Source organism: Peromyscus maniculatus, chromosome 19 (assembly GCF_049852395.1).
Source record: "Peromyscus maniculatus bairdii isolate BWxNUB_F1_BW_parent chromosome 19, HU_Pman_BW_mat_3.1, whole genome shotgun sequence".
Classification (NCBI taxonomy): domain Eukaryota; kingdom Metazoa; phylum Chordata; class Mammalia; order Rodentia; family Cricetidae; genus Peromyscus; species Peromyscus maniculatus.
In genome coordinates, this window is record NC_134870.1 from 47,390,480 (window position 1) to 47,417,316 (window position 26,837).

The 26,837-nt window shown below is 46.5% G+C and overlaps 1 protein-coding gene across 3 annotated transcripts in view; it reads left to right on the forward strand.

Moving 5' to 3' along the window:
- Gramd2b (GRAM domain containing 2B) overlaps window positions 1-26,837 on the forward strand; it is a 111,306-nt gene that overhangs the window by 59,735 nt on the left and 24,734 nt on the right. For all 3 annotated transcript variants that reach the window (XM_076555274.1, XM_076555275.1, XM_076555277.1), the window contains exons 2-4: window positions 20,497-20,616; window positions 24,386-24,485; window positions 26,676-26,742. In XM_076555274.1, coding sequence (XP_076411389.1) covers window positions 20,497-20,616; window positions 24,386-24,485; window positions 26,676-26,742 — 287 coding nt within the window. The remainder of the gene's footprint in view (window positions 1-20,496; window positions 20,617-24,385; window positions 24,486-26,675; window positions 26,743-26,837) is intronic.

Below are 26,837 nucleotides of genomic sequence, written 5' to 3' on the forward strand. Positions count from 1 at the left end.
ACCCCATGTTACCAAGATCTTAGTGAGTATGAGATGTGCAGAGGTCTGATGCAGACCTAGGAAGTGTGTTTTTACAGACCCCTGGCACCAATTGACCCTGACATATAAATGTCCCTTGAGTTCAGAGCCAGTTTACTGTATAGCCTGAGCACACTTGAAATGACCCCTAAGAGAGGAAGAAATTTTTTTTCGGTCTTATTTCTAATTTCAGTTCTGATTTTACTAAGTATTGTTTCAATCTGCAATGTTTTTTTGTTTGTTTGTTTGTTTTTCTATACTAGAGTTCCATTAATTAGATAAAAGCAACCAGGGCCCTACCAGGCAAAACCTATACTGTTAAGACCTTCCCACATACTCTCTTAGTTTTCTTCCCCTCTCTTCGAAGACACTTCAGCCCAGTCACCGACTGCCCAGCAGGGATGGTAACTTTCCTATACAATATGATAGCCCTCCTTTTCCAGAGTTCCAGTTACAATCTGAAATACTAAATGGAAAATCCCAGAAGTAAACAATGTGTAAGGTTTTGGTTGCATACCGTTCTGAGTAACAAGATAAACTCTTACATCTGTCCACTCCTTCCCACCCAGACACCCTTTGCAGTGTATCGGGGTGGCATACGCCATCTACCTGTTAGTCACCTAACTAGCCTTGCAGCTTCTGTGCTGATACCGTAGTGGTGGTGTGCAAGTGACTCTTATTTGACTTAATACTGGGTCCCGAACTATAAGAATAAGGATACCGGTGTTTCGATACAGTCTAGTTTTTAGCAGTAGTTATTTCAACTTCTGTTGGGCCTAATTCATGAATTAAACTGTATCACAAGTATGTATGTACAGAAAGAACATAGTACATATAGGATTCAGGGCAGTCTGCAATTTGTATTGGCAGTTTCAAAATATCTATTGGTGGGTTCAAAACTTATACCCCCACACCCAAAAAAAACTTATACCCCATGGGTAAGGGGGGACAAGGTGTTGATGGACTGTCAGGTCTACTGCTGCTTGGGTTTGTCTGACGACTGTCCCTTCAGCATGGGACAAGGGTTACAGGAAAGGAGCAGCTGTAGCATTATGTATGGCTCCATCTTCCAGCCCAGCCTAGTGATATTCCGTGTGCTTTGGTACACTCTGTTATAGTTATGACTCTATTCATGCTGACCCACGTAATTGGAATCTCTTCCTCTGTCTCCTAATTGGAAAACCTGATCTGGCCCAGATGTTAGATTAAGCAGCCAGAGCAGGTAGGGTCCCTGGCCTCCAAAAGCAGCTCTGTAGACTAGATAGGAAATGTGGCCCTCGAATTTCATACTGGTGCCCAGTGCCTCGCCGTACGTCTAGAGATGCTCTAGTCCACAGGCTCCTTCCTGCCTCCTCCTGCGCAGCATTAGTACCATCCTGAGAAAAACATCTGGATTTAACTCCATTAGAAATAGCATCAGTCGGGCGGTGGTGGCGCACGCCTTTAGTCCCAGCACTAAGGAGGCAGAGCCAGGCGGATCTCTGTGAGTTCGAGGCCAGCCTGGGCTACCAAGTGAGTTCCAGGAAAGGCGCAAAGCTACACCGAGAAACCCTGTCTTGAAAAACCAAAAAAAAAAAAAAAAAAGACTACTACATCACAGACAGAGTAGCTGGAAATGGAGATGCTGACAGACTATTGTACTGGTAATCAGAAATAGCATCTGCAGCTCCTAATCCCTTTTCAGACTTGATGTTGTGGTTTTGTTGTTGGATTTTGTTTACTTGTTCTGCATGTGTATGTGTGGGGTGTGCATGCATATGCGTATGCATGCTCCCATGTGTGGGGGGCATGTCTACACATGTGTGCCCATATGTGTAGAGGCTTGGGGCTCTTCCTCAATTGTTCTCTGCCTTATTAACCCAGATCTCACAGATACAGCAAATGTAGGCCTCTGGCTTGCTCTGGGGATCCCCTTCCCCTGCCTTCTGAAAGCACTGGGGTTACAGCTGGCCAGCCACACCCACCCGGCATTTACTTGGGATCTGGGGATCCAAACTCTGGTCTTGTGTTGCAGCAAGAGCTTTCTCTACTGGGCCCTCTCCCAGCCACGCTGTTGGTTATTGAGAAACCTCTTCTCCAGCTACATGCTGTAGTAGCCACAGATGAGAAGATAACGTGGGGAATTTGCTTCAAAATAAATAGGAAGTGGGTGTAGTTGGCAGGGATACAGATGAAACAGGATCAGCTTCAGAGTCTGTAGCTTTCCCTCTCCCTTGAACGAGTGCCTTCTGTTACCTCATCATGATACAAAGTCATTAGTCATCTCAAAAAGTAGGTCAGTCTAGATGTTTCTAATGACATCCGTCATAGCTGTTTCTTCCACCTCTGGTGCCTGGCTTCTCCAATCAGGCGGACAGTTCACGGCCTCCCCAAAGGCTTTTGAGATGTCTGTTTTCTGACTTGGAGGAAGACATAACCAAGAACAGCTCCTGCCGTGCAGATGTGACACAGTCTGTGGGCTGGTCATAGGGAATCCCCACCTCCTCATAAGACACCCAACTATGATTAGCATCCCTGGTGGAGATGGCACAGCCGGAATCTGCCTCAGGCTTCCTAGGTAAATCATGGAAGAGACTCTTCTGTAGCCTTCTCCATGACCAAGAAGGAATAAATGGAGAAAAGTCCACCCTGTTTTCTTCCAGTTCCCTGCAGCCTTCGGTATCTGAACATTGCCCTTTCAACTCAAACAAAGTCCACACTGTAGCTAGCCCAATGGCCACTCCCAGCAGAGTGGTAAGATCATCTGGCTTCCGTCACCAGACCAATTCCACCACCTTTCACCCAGTTACTGAGAAAGCCTGGGGAAGCTTCCTCAGTGAAGGTGTGCTTCCTTACCCATCCCCTTCGAAGACTCCTTGTGTCTGGTCGTTTCCTGGAAGAATGGGAGGGCTCACCCTCACTGGTCCAGTCCACAGATCAAGATCCACCCTATGGTAGAAAATTTCTCTGAAAAAAAAGAAAGAAAGAAAGAAAGAAAGAAAGAAAGAAAGAAAGAAAGAAAGAAAGAAAGAAAGAAAGAAAGAAAGAAAGAAGATCATATCATAGCAACTTGGGAAAAAAGAAAAAGAAAGAAAGAAGAAAATGTCTCTGGCCTTCCTGCTCCAGTATTCCTAAACTCAGGAAATTCCAAGTGAAATCCATCCCTGCCCGCCTCTGTTTATGACAGTGAGTGGCAAGGAAGGGGAAGTTAGATAGCCTGGACTTTAGGGGACATGCAGTTCTTGAGGCCAATGACTTTACACCTTTGTGGGTTACACAGATGGGACAGGACTAGGACACTAACTACCCTTCAGGGGCCGAGGGACAGCCCAGCAGGAAAAGACAAGCATAGGCCACTTTTAAGTCAAGTACTAAAGGGATCACATGGCCATGGCAGTCATAGCTCATGGGGTATGAGGAGGGAAGACACGTCTCAGGATCCAGAAAGGTTGAGAAGTTAGGACAAATGACACTTAGGGTGTGACCCCATTCAGAACTTAAAAAAAAAAAAATTGTACAGGGCTAGAGATATGGCTCAGAGGTTAAGAGAGAGCATCGACTGCTCTTCTAGAGGTCCTAAGTTCAATTCCCAGCAGCCACATGGTGGCTCACAACCATCTATAATGATATCTGATGCCCTCTTCTGGCGTGCAGGCATACAGGCTGGCAGAACACTGTATACATAATAAATAAATAAATAAATAAATAAATAAATAAATAAATAAATAAATAAAAGCCCAAATCTCCCAGGAGACCTTGAAGCAGGGGCAACCCAATCATCTAAGGTATTTAGACTTCAGAGCCAGAAATCCAAGTGTCCCTTTCAAAGGACCTATTCCATGTCCTCATTTCAACTTCATCCTGTTGGCAATGGAGAACTACAAGAGCTTTGGAGGCAGGGGGATGATGTGATCCTAAGTTTTGAACTGTTTGTTTCAATTTTTTTTTCTAAGTTAGGATCTCATGATGTACCCCAGACTGACCTCATTCTCACTTATGACATTAAACATCTCAGCCTTCTGCTTATTCTCCCCGAAAAGGCTGGAGGTCTATGCGTGTGCCACCACATCTGCTTTTCTGTGGTTCTGGGGTTTGAACCCAGGTCTTCATGTATACTAGATGGGCCCTCTACTGACTGAACTTCACCCCCAGACAGTGTGATTCTGTTTACTACATTTTCAGAGATCTCATGGCTAAGTTATTTTCCAGTAAACATGAAAAGAAGTGTTGTATATCAACTCAAATGAAGGAATCCGTCCAAGCAGGAGGCATTTTGGACCCTAGCTAAGCCAACTAAACTAGAGGGAGAAAGGAAGGAACTCAACTAGAAAATACTGAGAAGGTAGGCATCTGACTGGCCGTGGTGAGATGAAAGGTCATCAGATGAGCATTGACAGGGCTTCCTTCAGAGGTCACCTTGTGTGGTTCCTCAAGACTCTCACGGTTGCCTCTATGTCTGTGGAGAATGGACAGAACCTGTCTTACGTCCTCACTGAAAAGGCTGTAGGAGGATTATGTGTCAGGTTGGTGGCCATGATGCAAATAATGATTTACAAGCATGAAGTCACCTGGAAGAGACATGTTTTCCAACGTTACATGCTTTTACTACAGGTAAAAAATATGCATGTTGAATGCCTTTTATTCAAGCACTCTGGAGGCAGAAGCAGGCAGATCTCTATGAGTTCAAGGCCAACCTAGTCTACAGAGCAAGTTCCAGGACAGCCAGGGCTACACAAAGAAACAATGTCTTGAAAAACAAAACAACAACAACAAAATGCTTGTCTGTAATGGGGAAATTAAAAATTGAAAATAAAGATGCCAAATGTAAGACTAATTAAACCATGTTTATTTCATTGAAAAAGGGTTAATTGGCCGGGCGGTGGTGGCACACACCTTTAATCCCAGCACTCAGGAGGCAGAGGCAAGTCAGATCTCTGTGAGTTTGAGATCAGCCTGGGCTACAAAGTGAGTTCCAGGACAGCCAGACCTGTTACACAGAGAAACACTGCCTCGGAAAAAAGGGGGGGCAGGGGTAATTATCTTGTGTAAATCGCATTAAATCTAAGTCATTAGGGGCTGGACAGATGGCTCAGCATTTAAGAGTACTGTTGCAGAGGACTCATGCAACAATGAGCTGCTCACAGCTGGCTGTAATTCTAGCTCCAGAGGATCTGATGCCCTATTCTGGATTCTGGAGGCAGCCACATACACACACAGCAAAGCAAATACACATGGAAAAAGATTCACATACACACAAAAATAAAGTCAATATAAAAAAGGAGTATTTAAGATATAGGGACAGACACTTGTTTTCCCAAATCAATAAGGCATTATCATTTGCCATTTTCCATGTCTTAATACTTGCAAAATTTATAACATTATATGTTAATATAGCACTTAAATATTACTATTTTAGTAAACTATGAAATTATTGTTGACATTAATATGTACCACATGTGGCGATAAATTCCTGGGGAAACAAAAGCAAATGAGAGACATTTACTTTCTTCTGTAATTAAAAAACTTAATTAACTCTTTTAAAGCTTCCCTTGTAAGTTGATAGATCAAAAACTATACTATCTTTTCCTTTTTTTTTGTTTTTGTTTTGTTTGTTTGTTTGTTTGTTTTTTATTTTTGAGATAGGATCTCACTATGTAGCTCTGGCTGTACTGAAACTCCCTTTGTAGACCCGGCTGACATTAAACTCATCTGCCTGCCTCTGCCTCCTGAGTAGTGGGATTAAAGCCTTGCTTGTTTCTCATAGGAACCGATGAACTGCTTTTTTTCTTAAGTAAATGTATCTAATTCAGGAGTGTTTGGGCTAGACAAAGCCTTTTGGAGAAAGCTGTTTTCTCTAATGTATCCATATCTTGTTTTCAAGAACTGGCAGTCATTTTTCTAGAAGTTGACTCTAGTTAGTTTTTGGTTTGCTTTATTAATTTTTATTTTAACCGGGTCTCACTGCATTGTTCAGGCTGGCCATGCTCCTGAGTTCCGCTCTTCCTCCTTCAAACCACCAAATGGCTGGGACTGCAAGCAGGTGCTTCTACCCCTGACTGATAGTTAGAAACGGCATCCTGAATTTAATAATGCATACTATTTATTCACAGTACATTTCCTCATGGGATCCTCCCCTCCAGTGCTGCGTTGATTACCTGGTGTCATGTGGCATCAGGTGAGCCTGCCTCTGGGAAACTCCCGTGTGGTGAACACCCTCTGCTTCCTCAGATATATGCAGCCTGAAATGGGAGGTCAGAACCCAGGAGACAGGAAATAGTAACCGCGGCTTTGATCTGGGGTGAAGCAAAGCCTAAGGGGCTTCTGGAACATTCTGGAGCTGTTTTGGATTTGGTGCCCTTCAGTCCAGCCGCCGTGACCATGTATTTTGGCCTTTGGTTCCCTCTAACTTTTGATCTCTGTGTTTACTTATTTTATTGTCCTACAAGGGACAGAATGACAGAGTCATGGGAAGTAAAGGGCAGAGGACGGAGGAAAGGCTGTCGTTTCCAGAGATGCCAACCACAGTTCAGAGTGCAGCTTTCCGTCCGTCCGTGCTTCGGGGCCTGTGCACTGTGTCCACCCCCACAGGCTAGGGTCAGGGCAGGGGAGCTGGGCTCCCTGGGGAGTCCTCAGAACAAAAGCAAACATCTGTCCCTTCAGAGTCTGCCTCGCCCTCTCCAGTGGTCCTGGCTTTTGTTTGTATGTTTAAACTTCAAATGTTATTGCATTGTTAATAGGTAAAATATTCCCTTCTGGCTAAATAAGTGTATTTCTACCACAGCACATTTGGCCCCCTACCCACTCTATGCCCCGGCTTAAATGTTGTCAAAGGTTTAATTTCACTAAGGTCTCAACAAGAGAATTGAAACTTAATTCAAGAACCATTTATCTGTTTTAACCAGAAGGAATGGTCTGCCCATAAAGTGTATTAGTAGCTCTCTGGTGGTTCTGACTCCTTCCCGTTTCCCTCTGAACTCCCACCTGGTCCTGGTTCATTCTTTTCCTGGAAGAGGAAAGCCTTGTGTCTTAGTCGGTTGGGACTGCTGTAACAAAATAGCACACAGTTGAGATCTGTGTCTCTAGTGGCAGGGCCAGCTGCTGGTGCAGGTCCACTCACCTCTACTGTCGCCTCTAGAAGGACAGTCCTTCCATTTGTGAGGGTTGCACTTTCTTGACTCATCACCCCACACACACACCCAAAGACTGTACCTCTTCACTTTTCGTATTTGAGGATTTGCATTCTCAACAAGAGTTTTTATGTAGAGCAGGGCATTGTGGTACACACCTGTAATCCCAACCCTAGAGAGGCTGAGGCAGAGGCATGATGAGTTCAAGAACAAGGTAGGCAGGCTATGAAGTGTCTAGGAACAAGCTGGGAACCAGTGTCTCTCAACAGAGAGACCGGGGATTTTGTGGAAACACAAACGTTCAGACTGTGGCGTTACAGACCTTACTCTCAGGGAATATACCAGACTCAGCGGTGTCGTGACTCTAAGCTGCGTCATCTCAGGATGCCACGGGAGAGCCTGTTATTGTTCTGCATTCAGATCTCCGCCCGCCTCTCCCCCACCGCCCCTCCCTCAGGGAGGACAGCAGCTCATTGCTGCATCCTTAGATGCAAACTCATCCTCGGGCGGGCGGGCGCACCTACCACTTCAGCACTCCGGGTACACCAGCAGCTTGCTCGCTCCTTTTTCGTTCCTTGAATACCTTCAGCCTTTTATGACTTTTGCCTGAAGCCCCCAACTTCCTGGTCTTGTATTTCAATAAGAGAGGGGTTTGCTGCGTTTTACCATCCAAGATTGTGTTTAATTCCAAGCGGCTATTTTGATTTAGTCACGTGTCCTACTCTGTTTCTGTGTTACTTCTTCCAAAATATTCCCAATGACCACATCGCTTTCCAAAATTTCAGCTTTGGTTTTTAGCTGCTTTCTGAAATAGCTAACCAATTCTTCCATCTTGTTTGACATTTCTGATGTTTATAGTAGTTAATAGCTGGAGGTTTGTTAATATTGTCCTTTATTTCATTTTCCCCCGAACTTTATACACTTTTTTAAGTGAGGTGTCTATTCTATTTAAAAGCCAATTCTTCCCTAAACACAGCTTAATCAAATAAGTGCCCGCAATATATCTCATTAGTGTATAAAAAGTGATTTATTTTGATATTCAGCAATCACTAGTAAATGAACAGCCTCAAAAAACGATGGAGACAAAAACGTGAAAAAATAGCTGGGTATAAGAGACAGAGGTAGGAAGATGGCCACAAGTTTAAGGCCAGCCTGCTCTACCTTGTTTAGGCCTGTGAGACTCCTCTCAAAAACAAAAAAGGAAGGAAGGAAGGAAGGAAGGAAGGAAGGAAGGAAGGAAGGAAGGAAGGAAGGAAGGAAGGAAGGAAGGAAGGAAGGAAGAAACAAAGAAAGGAGATTATATTCTGGTTTCCAATTGAAATATAATCAGCATATTTTGTTTGTACCGAGCAGTGCAAACTAATATTCCCATGCAGAGGATGTAAATAACAAGAGAACTCCGTCGGCAGCATCGTCTGCCTTGGCTGGAGATCGGACACATCAGCTGCCGCCGCCTTGATGGAGTGCCTTGTTATTCTCCTGTGTCGGTTCCAACTGTGCTTTGGCCTCAAAATGCCGCTGCCGAGAAATTATTTCACTTGATTATGGTTTTTCTTGCTGTGGTTTCTACTAGTAATCAAGACAGTTTTCCAGGTTTCCGTGTGGTTTCAAATTATTGCTCACCTAACTGATAATCTGTTTGAAAAAGAAGTTTGCACAATGCTAATTAAGCAGGAGAAAGCATGGAGACTGGCCTTTTCTCTCCCTCTCGCCTCAACGCTCAGTGGGGCCCTCTTCCGGTGGGACTTGTCACCCACGTTTGAAAAGGACGTTACCATGCAGGCTTGAGACAAAATTCCAGGATAAGCTTTCTATATAATGCAGCATCTGTCCTTGGATGGGTTATAGGCAATGTCTAGTCAACTAGTATTAGTTGCAGGTTTTTTTCACATCCAGATACTGAGAGTGAAGAGACAGAGGCTGATATGAATAGGGGAGAGATAGCTGGACCTGTCCTGAGGCCGTGTGAGGGAGCAGAGTGTGCAGAGGGAGATGGACGGGCCTGTGAAAGAGACCAACAGCAGGGCCAGAATGGAAAGCAGGCGGAGACTGGAGGACCCTGGAGAGGCTTGGGTGACATCCAGAGCTCCATGAAAGGCCATTGTTAGCTCTGGAGCTGTGGTGTGACGCGATGGAGGTAGAGTCCGAGGAGGATGCATCAGGCCCTGATGTTCTAGAAGGTTGGTTCCATGGGAGCGACTGTGGACATCACTGCTGCGTGCACCCCCAGGGTGAAGGGAACTACCGCTGTGGCTGCCCCTCACAAAGCACAGACGGTGGGCTGGCTTTCCATTTGTCTGCTTTTCATAGGAGCTGCTTTTCAGTCACTTGAGTGCAAATCCTGAAAATGAAACACGGTGGAGTTAGTTATGTGAGTTGCCCAAGGCTTTGAGAGACATGGGGTAGTTAGGAAGGATCGGGAACGAAGGTTGGGTGGGAAGGGGCCATGCCTCCACCCACATCAGCAGGAACAGAGAGAGAGCTGTAAGATTCCAGAGAGGCTGCTGTGGCTATGTGCTACACTCCACCCAGCATTCCAAACTGGCAAACTGCCTCCTACCCCGTGTCCCCTCCCCATCCCTCCCCCCGCAGCATCATGTATGCTTCTAAGTGTCAGTTTCTCGTAGCCTTTCTTGACTTGATTGGATTTGATTTTTTGGTACAGTTTTCTACCCATTGCCCACATCTGTCCATCTTAGCTAAAACTAGTTTCACAAAACTCTTCCTAGCAGGTCCTTTCCTCCTGTGACCCTAGGACTGTTTCTGGCAATGCTGTGCTCCCCTCCCTGGATGACCTTGCCTTGCCCTGACATTTCTCTCATGGCTTTTCTTCCCGCTCATCTCAACATGGTCTCCGGATGACTTCCCTTGGGCCGCCTGTTTCTTGCCCTCGAATTCATTCCCCATCCGCTTTTCCATTGTCTTTGTCTCTGACCTCCACGTACGTGTGCCTTCCTTGGCCACTGATGGCAATATAATGCTCCGGAGACGGGCATGACCTCAAGTCCCTGCTCAGGAATGGTGGACACTCAGCATCTCATCTCAATCCTCCTACTTGATCTGAATGAATGGATCCTCGTTAATCCCCACTGTCAATCAAATGAAGTCTGAGACAGTCCCCTCTGTTCAGCCAAATCAAGCTTCCCAGCCTCTCGGCCCAGCTGCTCCCTGCCACCTGTCCAGGCTTTAAAAAGTCAAACTTCCTCCACTTCCAGAGCTTCCCTGATTCTCCTCTTCACATTAGAAGACACCTCTGATTCCCTAGGCAATCTTCGTGGTCGATACTGTTAATCCCACCAGGAGAGAATAAGACCATTACCACAATTTGAAGCCAGATTTGAAGCAAGCTTTAATTAAATACTGGCCAGGAGGATGGGCTCTGGCCAGGACCATCCAAGGGTTCCCAGGAAATGGCCACAAGTCATGTTTTGCAAAGGCTTAAAAAGGTAAAACCCACAGTACACCGCATTTCCCATCAGGTCCAATCAGGGGCAAGCATACATCCTGGATTATTTCCTGCCTATGTACCTCCCAGCTACATCCAATCAGGGGCAAGCATACATCCTGACATATTTCCTGCCTATGTACCTCCCAGCTACATCCAATCAGGGGCAAGCATACATCCTGGATTATTTCCTGCCTATGTACCTCCCAGCTATATCCAATCAGGGGCAAGCATACATCCTGGAGTATTTCCTGCCTATGTACCTCCCAGCTACATCCAATCAGGGGCAAGCATACATACTGGAGTATTTCCTGCCTGTGAATCTCCCACCTACATCCAATCAGGGGCAAGCATACATCCTGACATATTTCCTGCTCACATATCCTCCTGCCCACATGTGATCAAATGGGTCAGACAAACATAGGAAAAACAGGAACTTATTCTTTTTTTCTTTTTTCTTTCTTTTTTTTTTTTTTTTTTTTTTTTTGGTTTTTCGAGACAGGGTTTCTCTGCGTAGCTTTGCGCCTTTCCTGGAGCTTACTTGGTAGCCCAAGCTGGCCTCGAACTCACAGAGATCCCCCTCGCTGCCTCCCAAGTGCTGGGATTAAAGGCATGTGCCACTACTGCCCGGCCCAGGAACTTATTCTTAACTGTTTTAACTGCAAACAGAACCCTTAACCTGCAAAGGGTATTGTTCTTGTTCCTGATTTTGGCCTCACACTATCACTTATAGTGTGCAAAATTAAACTTGTTCCCAACAAAGGCTAACTCCTCAAGACTTGAGAGAGTCCACTTGAAAGAACGGAGTCTGGCATTAGGTCTTAGACAGATTAAGAAGGAATCCACTTGTTTTTGATGTGTACTCTGTATTTTATAACTTCTCTATATTAATAAAGATCCCTCTTCCTTTTTTTTTTTGTTTTTGTTTTGTTGAGACACAGGTCTAGCTAAAGCCATAGCCCTTAGGCTTGACATTTTTTTTAATGATCCTTATGCACTTTTTTCTGTTTGATTTTTTTTTTTCTGGTTGCTAGTATTGTTGTTTATCTTGTCTTCTGTTTGGAATCCCTATTCATTTAGTGCAAAAGTGCCTGGCTTACACATCTTAATTTGCTTGCTTGATTTTTTTTTTTTTTCTGTCTTGATACTATCTTTCCAGCACTTGTTAAAAATGTGGCTTCACTGAGAAGGTGACTTAGTAAAGACTTGGAGATGAGAATGTCCCCCTGAAGGAGCAGCCCAGGTAGCAGTTCCTCCAAGGAATTAGCAGGGTGGCTGGCTGGAGTGTGTGAGCATCTGAGAGACCGGGAAGCTAGATGGGCAGATCCTGAAGTGTTACAAACTATAACCAGGATTGAACTAAGAGTTAGGAGACAGATAGGCTCTCCTCCTCCACAATAGTGTGAGTTGGTTTGTGTTTGCTTTGTTGTTGTTTGGTAGGGGCAGGGTTCTGTACCAGGCTTTTTCTTTTAGGCCACCAACCAGCTCCCAGATCATGACATGGAGACTTAGTATTAATTGTGAATACTCGGCCTAGCTTAGGCTTGTTTTAACTGGAATTAACCTGTTTCTCTTTACCTACCTTTTGTTTTGGGGCTTTTTGCTTTTCTTCCTTCTATATATCTTACTTCACTGTTTCTCATGTCTGGCTGGCTTCTTGCCCCCGGGCATGGTCTCCCTCTTCTCTCTTCTTGTTCTTCTTTCTCTCATTCTTTCTTCTCTCTTCCTATTTATTCTCTCTGCCCTGCAGCCCCGCCTGTCCTTCTCCTGCCTAGCTATTGGCCGGTCAGCTTTTTCTTTTTCTTTTTTTTTTCTTTCTTTCTTTCTTTCTTTCTTTCTTTTTTTTTTTTTTTCTTTTTTTTTTTTTTTTTTTTTTTGGTTTTTCGAGACAGGGTTTCTCTGTGTAGCTTTGCGCCTTTCCTGGAACTCACTTGGTAGCCCAGGCTGGCCTCGAACTCACAGAGATCCGCCTGCCTCTGCCTCCCAAGTGCTGGGATTAAAGGCATGCGCCGCCGCCGCCGCCGCCGCCGCCGCCGCCGCCGCCACCACCCCCCCACCCCCCCACACCCCCACACCCCCCACACCCCCCACCCCCCCACACCCCCCCCACCCCCGGCAAACCGGTCAGCTTTTTAATTAGACCAATCAGGTGCCCTAGGCAGGCAAGGTGAGACAAATGCAACACATCTTTATATAGTTAAACAAATGCAGCATAAACAAATGCAACACATCTTTACATAATTAAACAAATGCAGCATAAACAAACGCAACACATCTTTACATAATTAAACAAATGCAGCACAAATAAATATAACACACCTTTACATAATTAAATATTCCACAACAGGGTTCCGCCTTCGTTCTCTAAGGACTTACTTGTGAAGGCTTTGAGTCCTTTTTGTTTGTTCTCTGGGGTCAGTTTCCCTGTATTGTTACTTTTTGGCTTATCTTGTTGTTGTTTTTTTTCTTTAGGACTTTAGGTTTTCTCCTATAAAATCTGGCCATTGCTGGATGTCATTTACATTTCTTAGTTAAAAATGAGGGCCAGAGAGCTGGTGCAGCAGTTAAGTCCTGCTCTTCCCGAGGACCTGAATTCAGTCTCTGTACCCACCTCAGGTGGCCTACAACTGAGTGTAACTCCAGCTCCATGGAATCCAGCCCTCTCTTCTGAACTCCACAGGCACGTGTAGTCCTGTGTGCACACTCATACATTAACACATGCACACTCGCATGTGCACATGCACACATAGACACACAATTCAAAATAAAATAAATCTTAAAAAAAAAAAAAAAATGGTGAGACTCAGTCAAGTCCAGTAGCATGAGCCTATAAACACAGCTGCTCTGGAGGATGAGGCAGGGGGATTACACTTTCAAGGCCAGCCTTTGTAACTTAGCAAGACCCTGTCTCAAAATGAAGAAGCGCTGAGGACATGACTCAACACTTAGCTTAAGCCCCGGTTTCATCCCTAGTACTGGTCAGGAAGGGAAATAAATAAAAGAAGGACGTTAGACAAGTCTGTCCCAGATCTGTGTTGTTCGTGCATAGAGAGTGTCCCCTGCTTGAGGACAAGTCTAGCCCCAGATCTGTGTTGTTCATGGATAGAGAGTGTCCCCTGCTTGAGGACAAGTCTGCCCCAGAAGGATGAGGATGTCTTTGGGCCCCGAGCCAGTCCTGAATGCCCTTGTTTCCTGTACTTCAGGTTTAGTGTCCTTCAGCCATGGTGACTTCTGTCATCCCACCCCAGGAGGCTGGGTCACATGGCAAGACCCTGTTGAACAGAGAAAGAGAGAGAGAAACAGAGAAGGAAGAAAGAGAGGTGATGATGAGAAAGATCTATGCATACTGATGAAGAAAGAGCACCGAGATACAGTACTTTACGCTGTTGTAGTTGTTATTTTTAGAGCACACTGGACCTGATGTGATAACTCAGCAGGCGCTACTGCCAGGTCATCCCTGGGACCCACAGAGTAGAAGGGAAAACTAATTCCCACAAATTGTCCTCTGACCTCCAGACACACACACACACACACACACACACACACACACACACACACACACAAATAAAATAATAAACAAATAAATAGGTAAGTAATTTTCTTAAATGTAGGAGGCAGAGAGATGGCTCAGCCGTTGAGAGCACCTCCTGCCCTCACCAAGGTTCCAGCTGCCTGTAACTCCAACTCCAGGGTATCTGATGCCTTCTCCTAGCGTGTGTGGGTGTCTGCATTCATGTTCACATACCCCACCTCACCCTACCCCACACAGAGACACGGTTTAAAACAATTTTAAGCCGGGCAGTGGTGGCGCACACCTTTAATCCTAGCACTCGGGAGGCAGAGCCAGGTGGATCTCTGTGAGGCCAGCCTGGGCTACCAAGTGAGTTCCAGGAAAAGGCTCAAAGCTACACAGAGAAACCCTGTCTTGAAAAACCAAAAAAAAAAAAAAAAAAAAAAAAAATTTAAGCCTATTTAAAAGCAAGGTATAAAATGGTATGCTGTCTTTTACATGGATAATATGCACACACTCGTTTGCGCAGAGTCTCCTTAGAAAGACACACACGTTACTGCAAAAGAAAATGCCTCTGTGGAGAGAAACTGAGCCGCATGAAACTAGTTGAAGAATTTGTCTCCCCTTTTGTAACATACAAACTGTATTGGTGCTTACAGTATCTGTTCTGAAGTAGAAATGTAGACGCATAAACTCCAGCTAGACAAAGACACGCTGGGTTAGAACTGTAAACCAGGAGCTGTTGTTATATACTCACTGGGATATTCTGCCTTGACCACATCGGAGCAGCTGAAGGGCCTTCCAGCCATCCTTATGTCTACCACCAACTTCTACACGTTCACACCTCATGTCACTGCAGTTCAGAGGTCAAAGACGGGGCCCCAACCTTCCTAACCAGATAGGCTCAGCCACCTGCCCTCAATATTCCAATAAAGAGATGCATAACAGTGAAAAGCAGAGAAAGGAGATTTGTTCAGTGTGGCTACATTGGGGAAAAGGAGCAAATAGAAAGTTCTGGTAAACACTTCACCCTCCCCCAGACTCAGTTTGAGGTCCTGATTGGAGGTCTGGGTTTAAATAGAAGGCAAGAGGTAGTAGGCATCACTAAGCAGCTTTGGTCAAGGTGCGGTCCCACCCGTCACTGTCTCAGTCCAGTCTCTCCTGACAGGCTGCCTGATGAGATGTTAAAACCGTGTGAGATCTGTGTCTAGGGGACAAGCACTTCCTCTGAAGGGTACAGCTTCCAGCCTTCTCCTTCTTCCAGCGAGAGATTTTGGGGGAAATTCCAGCTCCGTAGGGACCATCTTTTCACTAGTCTGACAGCCGTAAAAAGAGTAAAGTATCTCTCGGAGTGTCTTCCCTTCTGCCTGTTAACGTCCACTCTACTTCCTCCTTGGGAAGCTAGACCAACTATTTTTACAGAGGGTGTCACCCAGCAATTCCCAGAACCCTCCTCCATCCCTAGAGGATAAATCTGCTTCTCAGATATCACAGCTTTGCCTGCTCCTGACGGAGCCACCACCACACCACCCTACCATCAGACCAGAGGTGGGGTGGGAGGGTGGGAGGGTGAGGGGGGAGTGGGGGTGTCTGTGAGGTCTCCAGTCCAGCAGGCCCAGTCTTCAGCAACAGGGCTGCTTCTGACCTGGCTTTAACGGCTACAGTCCCATTTCCAGAAATTTTTCCTACGTAGATCCTCTTAGAGATGGTAAGGGGTATAGTTTTAAAAAGAGGTGGCTGGAAAATGACCCCAACCTTTCCTCGCACAAGAAAGTCTATTTTTAATGCCTTCAGTTAGGCTAATTTAACACGGAATTGTTGTTATAACTGGAAAGGATTCCAGCTTCCGAGACTAAACCACAGCAAGGCACTTGATGTCCTCCGTCTGAGAAGCAGTTTCTTCTGCCTAGTGGCAGTGTGCTCACCAGAGAAAGGAATGTTGGATGTCCTTTGAACTCCCAGGGACAGTCACCAGAAGAAATGATGCTAGCCTCTCCCTAAGAAATCTAATTCTGGAAAAACTGTGAAATCTGAATTGAAGTCATCAGCAGAGGTCTGGGAAAATGACAGACATCAACCTTTTGATAAGGGTGGTCCAACCTGTTTTTATTTGTGGATTGTGTAACCGTGTGTGGCAGGGTTGTGTTAAAGTCGGCTTGTCCCAGCTAGTATGAAATGCAGTCTCTTCATAGGCCAGGACAGGTTTGTTTGTATAAGCTAGCCATCTCGTTGTTCTCAAATTCCTACCAAAAGGCATTGGGGGACTATAACTGATGCTTAACTTGGATAGTTAAGAGGGGAGAAGAACTAACCTGCCAAGGCAGGTGAAGATAAGTCCTGTGTTTGGGGCGATTTCTGTCCCTCTGTGGGTCCTCAGATCGGTCCTCATTCTAGCTCAGAGCCTAGTAAAGACCTTTCCAAGAAATACTCGTTGGAAAGAGGCTGATTGGATTTCCCCACTGACTCTTTTCGGTCTTTGTCCATGAAAAGGGTTGTCTTCTTGTTTAGAAACAACAACGAACCCGGGTTTTGTGCTCATGATCCAGTTAAACCCGCCTGGCTGCATTTTCAGTAATCCCCAGTTCCGGGGAGCCTCAGGGAAGCACGGGGTGTCCTCCCTACTCCCTCAAGCACGGCAGGGTGGGCCTCCACTCTCTGGATTCCATGTGGGTTTTAGTCTCCCCGCTGACAAGGCCTCCAAGGTGAGGGGCCCCTGCAGGAAAGTTGCTTGTTGGGAATTAGCTCCCTTAAGCCCTTAGCACCTTTAAATAAACACCACCCTGGAACTGAATTGGCCCATGGATGGAATTCACTTCCTCTCTGAGACAATGCACAATTACTCCCACATCAGTCAGTATACCAGTAAAATAAAATGCTAAGCTGGGTGCCATGGAAAAAACCAGAAAGTGCCTGAATTTTAAGGAACTTCGAGTAGTAATTCAATAAGGAAGGCATTTGGGAGAAAAGTGAATAATCCAAGATACTGCGTTGGCACCTGGCGAGTTAAGAAACCAGCAGGAGAGGCTAGAGAGAGAGATGGCTCAGAAGTTAAGATCATGTACTGCTCTGGCAGGGGATCAGAACTCCGTTCCTAGCACCTGCATTTCTTGGGTGGTTCACTGCCTGTAACTGCAGCTGCCAGAGAATCCCATGCCTCTGGCCTCTGGGGGCACCTGCACTCACATGTACCTACCCACACACAGACACATACATATAATTGAAAATAAAATAAATCCTTTTAAAAAGAAAGAAACAAAGGGAGGGAGGGAGGGAGGGAGGGAGGGAGGGAGGGAGGGAGGGAGGGAGGGAGGGAGGAAGGAAGGAAGGAAGGAAGGAAGGAAGGAAGGAAGGAAGGAAGGAAGGAAGGAAGGAAGGAAGGAAGGAAACAGGTACCTGAAGGGGACCACGTAGGAAAGGCTGTGAAGCCAGTGTGCCCCCAGTAGGGCTGTTGAGCAGAGAAGAGACTGAAGATTTGTACACGTTTCAGGAGAGTGGGAGTGTGTCTTGCATTGAAAGTCACTGTTCGGATAGGATGTTTCGAGATGTGTGCTGGAGACTCCAGTGCCAATCTAGAGTTCCAGAAACAGAACCACCATGTGATGCGACCCTCAGAGCCCTGCCCTGTACAAAAGTGCCTGCCCAAGCAAGGTCAAGTCCAGGAGAGGTTGAAATCCAGCCCAGTTTGGCTCCTCTCCAGCTTCTTGCCAGGCCGTCTTTGCTCAGAGCAAGGTACATCTGTCTCTGCTGAGCCAAGTATCAGGAGAGGTGCCCTCTTCTGAGTGGCTCGTAGGGAGGGCAGCTCTTTCTATACAAGACAACCACAGCTGTGCCTCCAAGAGGCAATCTGACCCTGTGTAAAATTTAGGGAGTATTTAAGTGGATGCCGAAATGAAGTCATCTACATTTAAAAAAAGTCAGTCTCTCTGGTTCCCAAGGAGCACTTGACTGCTCCTCCAGAAGTCCTAAATTCAATTCCCAGCAAGCAACCACATGGTAGCTTGCAAACATCTCTAATGGGGTCTGAACTCCTCTTCTGATGTACATGAAGACAGAGCACTCATACACATAAAATACATGAATAGAGAGAACAGGCAAAGATGACCTGCCTTGGTTAGAGTTTCTGTTGCTGTGAAGAGACACCATGACCATGGCAACTCTTACAAAGGAAAACATTGAATTGGGGTGGCTTATAGTTTCAGAGGTTTAGTCCATTATCATCATGGAGACATAGTGGCGTGCAGGCAGACATGGTGCTGGAGAAGGAGCTGAGAGTTCTACATCTTGATCAGAAGGCAACAGGAAGTGAACTGTGACACTGGGAGTAGCTTGAGCATAGGAGACCTCAAAGCCCACCCGACCCCCCCATCCCAGTAACACACTTCCTCGAACCAGGCCACACCCACTCCAACAAAGCCACACCTCCTAATAGTGCCACTCCCTTTGGGGGCCATTTTCTTTCAAACCACCACATGGCCTTACCTCTTAACAATTGCTAAACTCTTCTAGGTTACAAATTAAATTGGCCCTGAGGTTAAATAAAGTACATTTTTTTCCCTAAACTTTTAAAGCAAAGCATTTTTTCTACTATATAGACCAGGCTGACCCTCACACTCACAGAAATACACCTGCTTCTACATCCCAAGTGCTGGGATTAAAGGTGTGCACCTCCACATCTGGCCCAGTCATAGTTGAAAGGCTTCCATTGTGCCTCTTGTCTTATAAAGCAGTGCAGTGTGGACTAAGTCCTCATAATATACCTTGAGAAGAACTGAAGAAGGAGAGGGTTGGTCTCTGAACTTCAGTATTTATCTGCTTGGAAAAAAGAAAAGCTAATTACAAAATGAGAGTACCAGCCATTTCCGGGATGATGAGTTGGTTTTCCTTGTCAGATATACTCAGTCTTGATTTCAATGGCAGGATATAATTCCCATCAGGGTGGCCTGCAGCGTCTGCATGCTGTGAAACATGGTTAATGAGCACACACAGGGGCTTGGCCTGCCTGCATGTTAACCTCCTGCCTGCTCACATGCAAGCAGAAATAGCAAATAGGTGATAAATTAGGATTCACATCAGCTAATGCGTCACAGCGATGCCGCTTTATTGCATCTGACTTTGCTCAGCCTCGGTAGAGTGTGGGGAAACCTCAGAAGCGTGTCTCCTGAGTTTTTACAGCCCAGGCTAAGATCAAAGACGGTCTGGACTGTGAATACCACCTTTGTTCTCCTTCAGTTTCACTTCTTTCCCACTTCCCACATGGCAAACCATCCCAAGGCCGTCTCCATCCACCAACTGGTGCGCCTGCCTCATCCACCACGCTGGCAGTCATCCATTTGTCGGTGGTTCAGTGAGCAAACCCTCTTGATTTACCTTCTTCTCTACCCTCTTCCTGTCTCTCTTACCAAGGTCAGGGTTAGTTTTTCCATAGCCCATTGTTCACGGCCCACTGCCGTGCTGTGTTGAATGGTTAATATAAAGATGAACATAATTCTTGCCCCACCTTGGAACTTCCATATTGGATAAGATGAATAAGTGGGTGAGTTGGGGTGGGAGAAAGGGATGGATGGATGGATGGATGGATGGATGGATGGATGGATGGATGGATGGATGGATGGGTAGGTGGATGGATGGGTGGGTGGGTGGGTGGGTGGGTGGGTGGATGGATGGATGGATGGATGGATGGATGGATGGATGGATGGGTGGGTGGATGGATGGGTGGAGAGGTGGGTGGAGGGGTAGGTGGATGAAATTAGAAATAGAATGTATATACAAATACCTCATGAGGGGACAGAACTAAAATAGATATGAGCTCTGTGGGCAAGATATTCAGTGAGGGCCTCTGATTTCCTACCTATAAAATGAAGGTAATAATTCTCACTTAGCTTGGGTGGCTGTAAAGATTAGAGTCTGTAAATTGCTTAGGGAAGTGCGTAGTTAAAACAACAACCCGGAGTGGGACCGTCATAAGTACAACAAAAGGTGATAAGTGACATAAGCGACATGCAAACAAAGAGGGTGGGGGTTCTGGGCACCTGCAGGAGGCCACCCCTGTGTGTGAGCCATGCGCTTGCGCACAGGGGCTCTCCCAGCCTCCAGGTCATCTGCAGCACAGCACACGCCTTGGCTGGGCAGAGCTGAGCAGCTCGGGGCCACGGGCACAGGCCGGGAGCCGGGCAAGTCCTGGGCGGTCAGACATTTACAAGGGAAGCAGGTGTCACCTGCAGGGACTGCCTGCCCTTAAGGCTCCCACGGAGTGGCTTCAGAATGGAGGCTGGGAAGGACCTCAGCTGCCAGAGTTGACCAGGCTGCCAGTGAGGAATGAAGATCATTCCTCTCTCTAGAACCCGGGAGCACTTCATTGCTTCTCCTCCTGCCTCCCTCTGGATGTCTAAAGTGAAGCGCTTTTCTCTCTTCTCCAGCTTAGAGGCTGAGAATGGTGTGGAGGATAGGAAGAAGATCAGCAAGTCGCCAACAGCCCAGTCCCCTACCTCGTCAGTGGAGGCCGAGTCCCCAGACCAGAAGAGAAGCATCGGCCTGTGGTGAGTCTTCAGTGGACCCTTTGTTCTCGGGCTTGTAGAGAACACTGGTGTTTCTGGTTTTATGGTTGTGGCTCAACTGTACGCATATCATGCCCTGAGAAAGCATGGCCCTGGGTTTTGCCCTGTTACTCTCGGGTCTTCCTAGCAGGACCTTTTGCTCCTGCTCCTCAGCCTCTGCAGAAGGGGCTGCCTCTTTCTGAAAACACTGATGGGTTGGCCGAGGAAGCCAGCGGGTCTACTCTCAGTCCAGAATGCGCCCAGTGTCTGCTCAGCCTCCACATACGCACGCCTGACCCTCACTTTTCCTGGGAGCCACGGGAAAGAGCAGAGGAGACCCTATCCCAGGGATCTGCTGAGCTACCCGTGTCCTGGGACTGGGGCTATTGAAGGAGACCTGGTTTGGCTGTAAGGGAGGAGGAGTGATGTGTCTTAATACAGAGCTGTAGGCTCTATCACTCTCAGAGGCAAAAACTACCAAGCGGGAGCTTAGAGGTATTTGTGGCCAGAGGAATAAATGTGAGAAGTTTTGTTGGTGGTGGTGTTTTAATTTTGGTTTTGTTTTTTGGTACTGGGGATCAAACCTGAGGCTGAACACACACAACTGTTCTACCACCAAGCTGTGTCCCCAGGTTTAAATGTGGTTTTGAGGACTCTCCACAAAGGGGAAGTGCTCTCCTCCCCATGGTTGTAGCTGTTAGAAGCCCTGCCCTCCCCCACCTCTGCCAGGAGACAGTTAACCAAGTCCTACCTTGCCCTTCCTCCCTGGCTCTCCACCTCTGTCTCCTTTCGGCCCTCTCCTAAATCAATGCCTGTAGTGTAACTCCTCACCCCGATTTCCCTTTTCAGGTCCCACTCCCAATAATTTCTGTCTTCCCTGCACACCCTGTTTGTGGAGTTTCATCTTTCACCATTTTTCTAGAGCTGTTTTCCCGCAGAGCACCCTGCCCCATGCACCAAATGACCATGTCTCTCTCTCTCTCTCTCTCTCTCTCTCTCTCTCTCTCTCTCTCTCTCTCTCTCTCTCTCTCTCTCTCTCTCTCACACACACACACACACACACACACACACACACACACACACACACGAGCGCAATGTGCGCGCTCTCACGGTTCTTTCGCTGTGACGGATTGGGGAGTTACCCTGCAAATGCTTGGGTTCTTTCTGACTTCCCCGACTTCCCCAGGCTTCAAATGAGAACTGTGCGTGCATCAGTAGGAGATGTGGGGAACCACGAGGGTATCCGGCCTGGCAGCGGTGCAGAGGGCCGGGCACTGACGCTCCGCTTGCGATGTCTGGAAATTCTTAACTGCTTTCGGGCGCCTTCATTTAGCACTGGGCTTTGGTCTTGCTTGTGGGCAGCTGTAGGAAGTGAGACTAGCATGGCCAAGAGGATGCGGAGAAATCAGTACGATGCGGAGAAGCTTCCCGTCTGCACCACAGAGCCGCCGCTGTACCACTGTGCCTTTCAAGCCCTTAAAGAGAGAGCTGCCCTTCTTACTGTATTTGCCTACCCTGCATAGTCCTTCAGAACATCTGCCTGCTACCTTCTAATTCCAATAACATAACACACCCTGAACCAACAGAAGTGATGCATTCCATCCTTATTTTATTTGCTGCTGTCCTTTTGTTTTCTTGATGTTTGTTTGAGACAGGGTCTCTCCGTGTAGACCAGGCTAGCCTCAAATTCACAGAGATCCATTTGCCTCTGCCTCCAGAATGCTCGGGTTAAGTGCATGCACCACCACACCCAGCATTGTTTTGTTGTTATTGTTTATATTTGATGTACTGTGTAGCTGAGGCTTGCCCCTAACTCACTGTATCCCCCAGGATGGCCTTAAATTCATGATCTTCCTGTCTCAGTCTCCTAAATACTAGGATTGCAGTCGGGCACTGTCATACATATCTAAATGTCATTATTATTTTTGACATTTGTAAAAATAGTTATCTTTTCAGGTCGAATATAGGCAAACTCATAGTTAAATAATAATAATAATAATAATAATAATAATAATAATAATAATAATAATAATAATCCCAGAATTCCCAGAGAACATTTTAGCTAGTCCAGAGCTGGTCAAATCCATCTACTGTGAGTTGCTGAGAGGTCCTTTTTCTGATTTACGGATCATTAACTGCTGGGAGAAGCCTAAAAATTGTATAGCTTATGTTCTCAAAGCAGAGAACACCAGTGTCTACTGTCTGCCCAGTGTCCATCATGTCTGTCCCTCTGTGGCATTTGAATTCGTTCAGATTCCTCCTAGATCTACTTTGAACCAAATAAGTAGTTTCAGTTTAAGAAACTGTGTCAAATTATGGACCTTCTGTATACTATTTCCAGCCACTAGCAATAAAGCAACTACATAATTATAAAACACGGGTGTGCATCAATTCTAGAACTCATACACGCTTTCCACTTTGAGATGATTGTTCCCAGCTACAGGGTTGAAGATAATGTGCAGACTCACTCACATCTGCTTAAAGTGGAGAGCCAGGCTTAAGTCAGCCTGAGACCAAGATTCCAGAGTTCTAGCCTCTGCCTTTAACAGACAAGGGAAGACTCGACATTTATGATGGTGTCTGTCTGGGTGATGTGCCTTGTGTGCACATGATGGGGAAGGTTATGTGAGCCCATGTGTATACACTGAGAGACCAGAGGAGGGATTCAAGTGTCCTTTTCTCTCTCTGTCTTCATCTTATTCCTTTCAACAGGGTCTCTCGCTGAGCATGGAGTCCACCATTTTCAGCTGGGCCAGTGGCAATGAACCCAGTAAACCCCCTTTATCTCTACCCAGCCCGGTGCTGAGGTTACAGACTCCCACAGACACGCCTGGCTTTTTACGTGGGTACTGGGGGTCCAAGACTGGGTCCTCATGTGTTAGTAACACTCACTCTTTACCCACTAAGCTGTCTTTCCAAACCCCACTCTTGTGTTTGGAAGATTCTGTGTAGCTCACGGTGGCCTCAAATGCATTCATCCCTGCCAACCAAACTGCAGACACAGGGAGACTTTTTGAAGAGGTGTGGACTGTGGGCAGATGGGACAGACAATGCTACCTTTGATGGTCTGGAGAAGGCACAGCCGTGTGGAGCACCGCCCTCGGTGGGTGGAGCACTTCCTTACACAGTATTGCTTTCTGAGACTTCTCAGTGTGTTCTTCTCCCTCCCTGCAGGTGCCGTGAGCAGGACCAGAAAGCAGATGGGAAATCAAACTGTCAGACCCCCTTATCCAAAGCCTCATACCTTAGCCTTCCATGTGCTAGCATCACAGACATGCACCACCATGCCCGGCATGCTCTGCCTTTAACAAAAAGAAGAAAAAAAAAATGTTCGATGCATGTGCCCACAAGCTCTCTAAGGATAAAGACTGTCTTGTGTGCCTAAGGCGTTCAGCACAATGCTCCACTTAGTTAATTCTTATTAAATATTAATGGATTGTGAAACAAAAATATTCCTTGATTGAGCTTCAGCTGTAATTTTATTGGGCAATGGGCCTCAAGGACTCCTCTTTCTATTGATTAGAAACACTGTTGAACCCATATAATTACTTTCACATCTCAAATGCCCTTTCTGCAGTTCATTATGGCAGCCTGCTGAGTTCATCCCGGTCACGTGATTCGCAAATGCCCTCAGAGTGTCGTGAGCTCTGATCTGTATCTAGAAGCAGAAAACTAATGTCAGTCTTCCGCGTGACATTGTACAGCAGTGAGGGTTTATAATGAGCGACACAGACAGTTCCTTGTGTAATCTCTGTGGGTTTTATTTCCCCAGGTCAAAATCCAGTTTTGATGGTTCCACTTGGTCGGGCGATAAGAATGAGTGTAAAGCCGAAAGCAAGACTGAAAGAAAGAAGTCTTCGTCTTCCAGCCAGGTAATGAGGGGCCGCAGTGTGGGCTCTGGGGGCGACACAGCCATGGGAGCCAATGGCGGGTAAGAATCCCGAAATGCGGCCGTCTACCAAGCAGGGCCAAAGTAGGCACCGGGTTGAGAGAATGTGAAGGACAGATGGGCGCTGCTCGCCTGGCCGACTGGATTCCACAGCTGAGCCATCTGCACGCATGTGAGACAGAGCCTGACACTCAGGTGCTGGTCTGATATCTCACAGAGTTGGGGGGAGCACTGTATCCAGGGATTATAATACCATCTCATCAGGTACCTGCCGCACAGAGAAGCAAGACCTCTGAACACACAGCTCACAACTCTGTCTGTGCTGAACACACCCAGAGAGGTGACAGAATCCACCTTTACCAGGGCCAGCTTGGGGGAGTTCGGGTTTTATTTGGGGGTTTTGGTTCTAGGAATTGAACCCAAGTCCTGTGTGCCAAGGACACATTCTGCTGCTGAGCAAGACCCCTGAACGCCAGTGTCCTCCAGTTTGTTGTTGTATACGTCTCCCCTAAATGCCTGAACTCGTGCCTTCTAAGAACTAAACAAAAGAGTGGGCACAGGCGTGAAACTTAATTTTTTAATTTTCAATTTCCACAGAATTCCTACCAAGGTGTGCCCTTTTTAAAGATTGTTTTTTGAAGCCAGGTGGTGGTGGCTCACGCCTTTTAATCCCAGCACTCCGGGAGGCAGAGCCAGGCAGATCTCTGTGAGTTCAAGGCCAGCCTGAGCTACAGAGTGAGTCCCAGGAAAGGTGCAAAGCTACACAGAGAAACCCTGTCTCAAAAAACCATTAAAAAAAATGGTTTTTTGCCCTCCCCCATGGGGGCCAGTCAACAGCCAAATAATATACTTTATATGCTGTATTGATTTTTTTTTTCCTCTTCCTTTCTTTCTCCCCAACCAACCCCCACAACAATACTCTGCTGCCTAGGTTGCCCTTGAACTCATGATGGTCTTCTTGTTTTAGTCTTCCAAGAGCTATAATAGAATATCTCCAACCTTTTTTCTTTCAGACTTAATAGCCTGATCTAGAGCTTTTCTTTATGCCAATAGATGGTCTGGTTTTGTAGTTGAGAGCTCTGCTGGTTCAGATAGCACAGCATCAAAGACCCTGCTTTTCAGAGTGCCCATCACGGCAGTTCTCAACCTACGGGTAGTGACCCCCATGGAGGTCGAACGACCCTTTCACAGGGGTCACATATCAGATATCCCGAATATAAGACATTTACATTTTGATTCATAGCAATAGCAAAATTACAGTTTTGAAGTAGCAATGAAATAATTTTGTGGTATGGATGGGCTGCGTGAGGAACCCTTGTCTTAGCACATATTTTCTCAGGAGCATTCTAGAAGCAGAGCAACCTGTCACTAAAGGACCTAGATCTGTCTCTCAGTCACTGTGTGGCCATGTTCCTCAATATCCCTGATTCACGGTGTCCTAACCCTGGAGTGGGGTGCCACCTACTTGGAGTTGGGGTGCAGATGATGTTCGTGGCAAGCATTTCACTAGCTACAACTTGCTGGCTGTATATTATCTCCACAGTTATAGAGCCAGGTGCAATTTGCAAGGACACCATTTTCAGACACTTGGGCCTTGTCCCACCCTGGAGTGTTATGTCCTGCTCGTCTGCCTCTGGCCTCGTGTGCTTTCATGGCCACATAGTGCTGGTGACCACATGTTGCCCTGCATGGTGGGCTCTCCCAATGTGTTACTCTGTTTAAACCTGGAAGTATCCCTCTAAGGGAGGGAATTCTTTTGACATCAGAAACAGAAAAAAAAAAGAAACTGAGGCCCAGAGGAGCTAAATGGTGAGGGCATGACCACACACCAAGGCAGAAGTAGAGCCAAGGACTTCAAGTTCAGGGTTAGCTGAGTGCAAAGCTTCTATGCCCTGAGCTTTCCCCAGGGCACTTGGGTGTATGGCTCTAGCACCTTCCCTGGTGAAAGTCCTTAGAATGTCATCTGCTGTCTTATCGGGAGTACCTTTGCCCTGATCTGATGCTCAGCTGGCCACCCAGCAAGGTGTTAATTATGTTGGAACATGAACCCTATGTGATCCTGCGTCCCCTGTGTCTCCCTGAAGGATTGAATTGGAAAATTAGTAGTTAAACTAGTGTGGTGGTTGGCAACCTCTGGTGGCGGTGCTGATGCCTGTGTTTTGCCCTCCCGCAGTACAAGGCGAACATGCACTTTCACAAGTTATTTCTTGATGTCCCAACTGAAGAACCACTGAGGCAAAGTAAGTCCTACTTGTTATTGGTTTAAGTTACATATTTAAAAGTCTGTCTGAAGGAGCTGGAGACATGGCTCAGCAGTTTCAGAGGACCTGGGTCC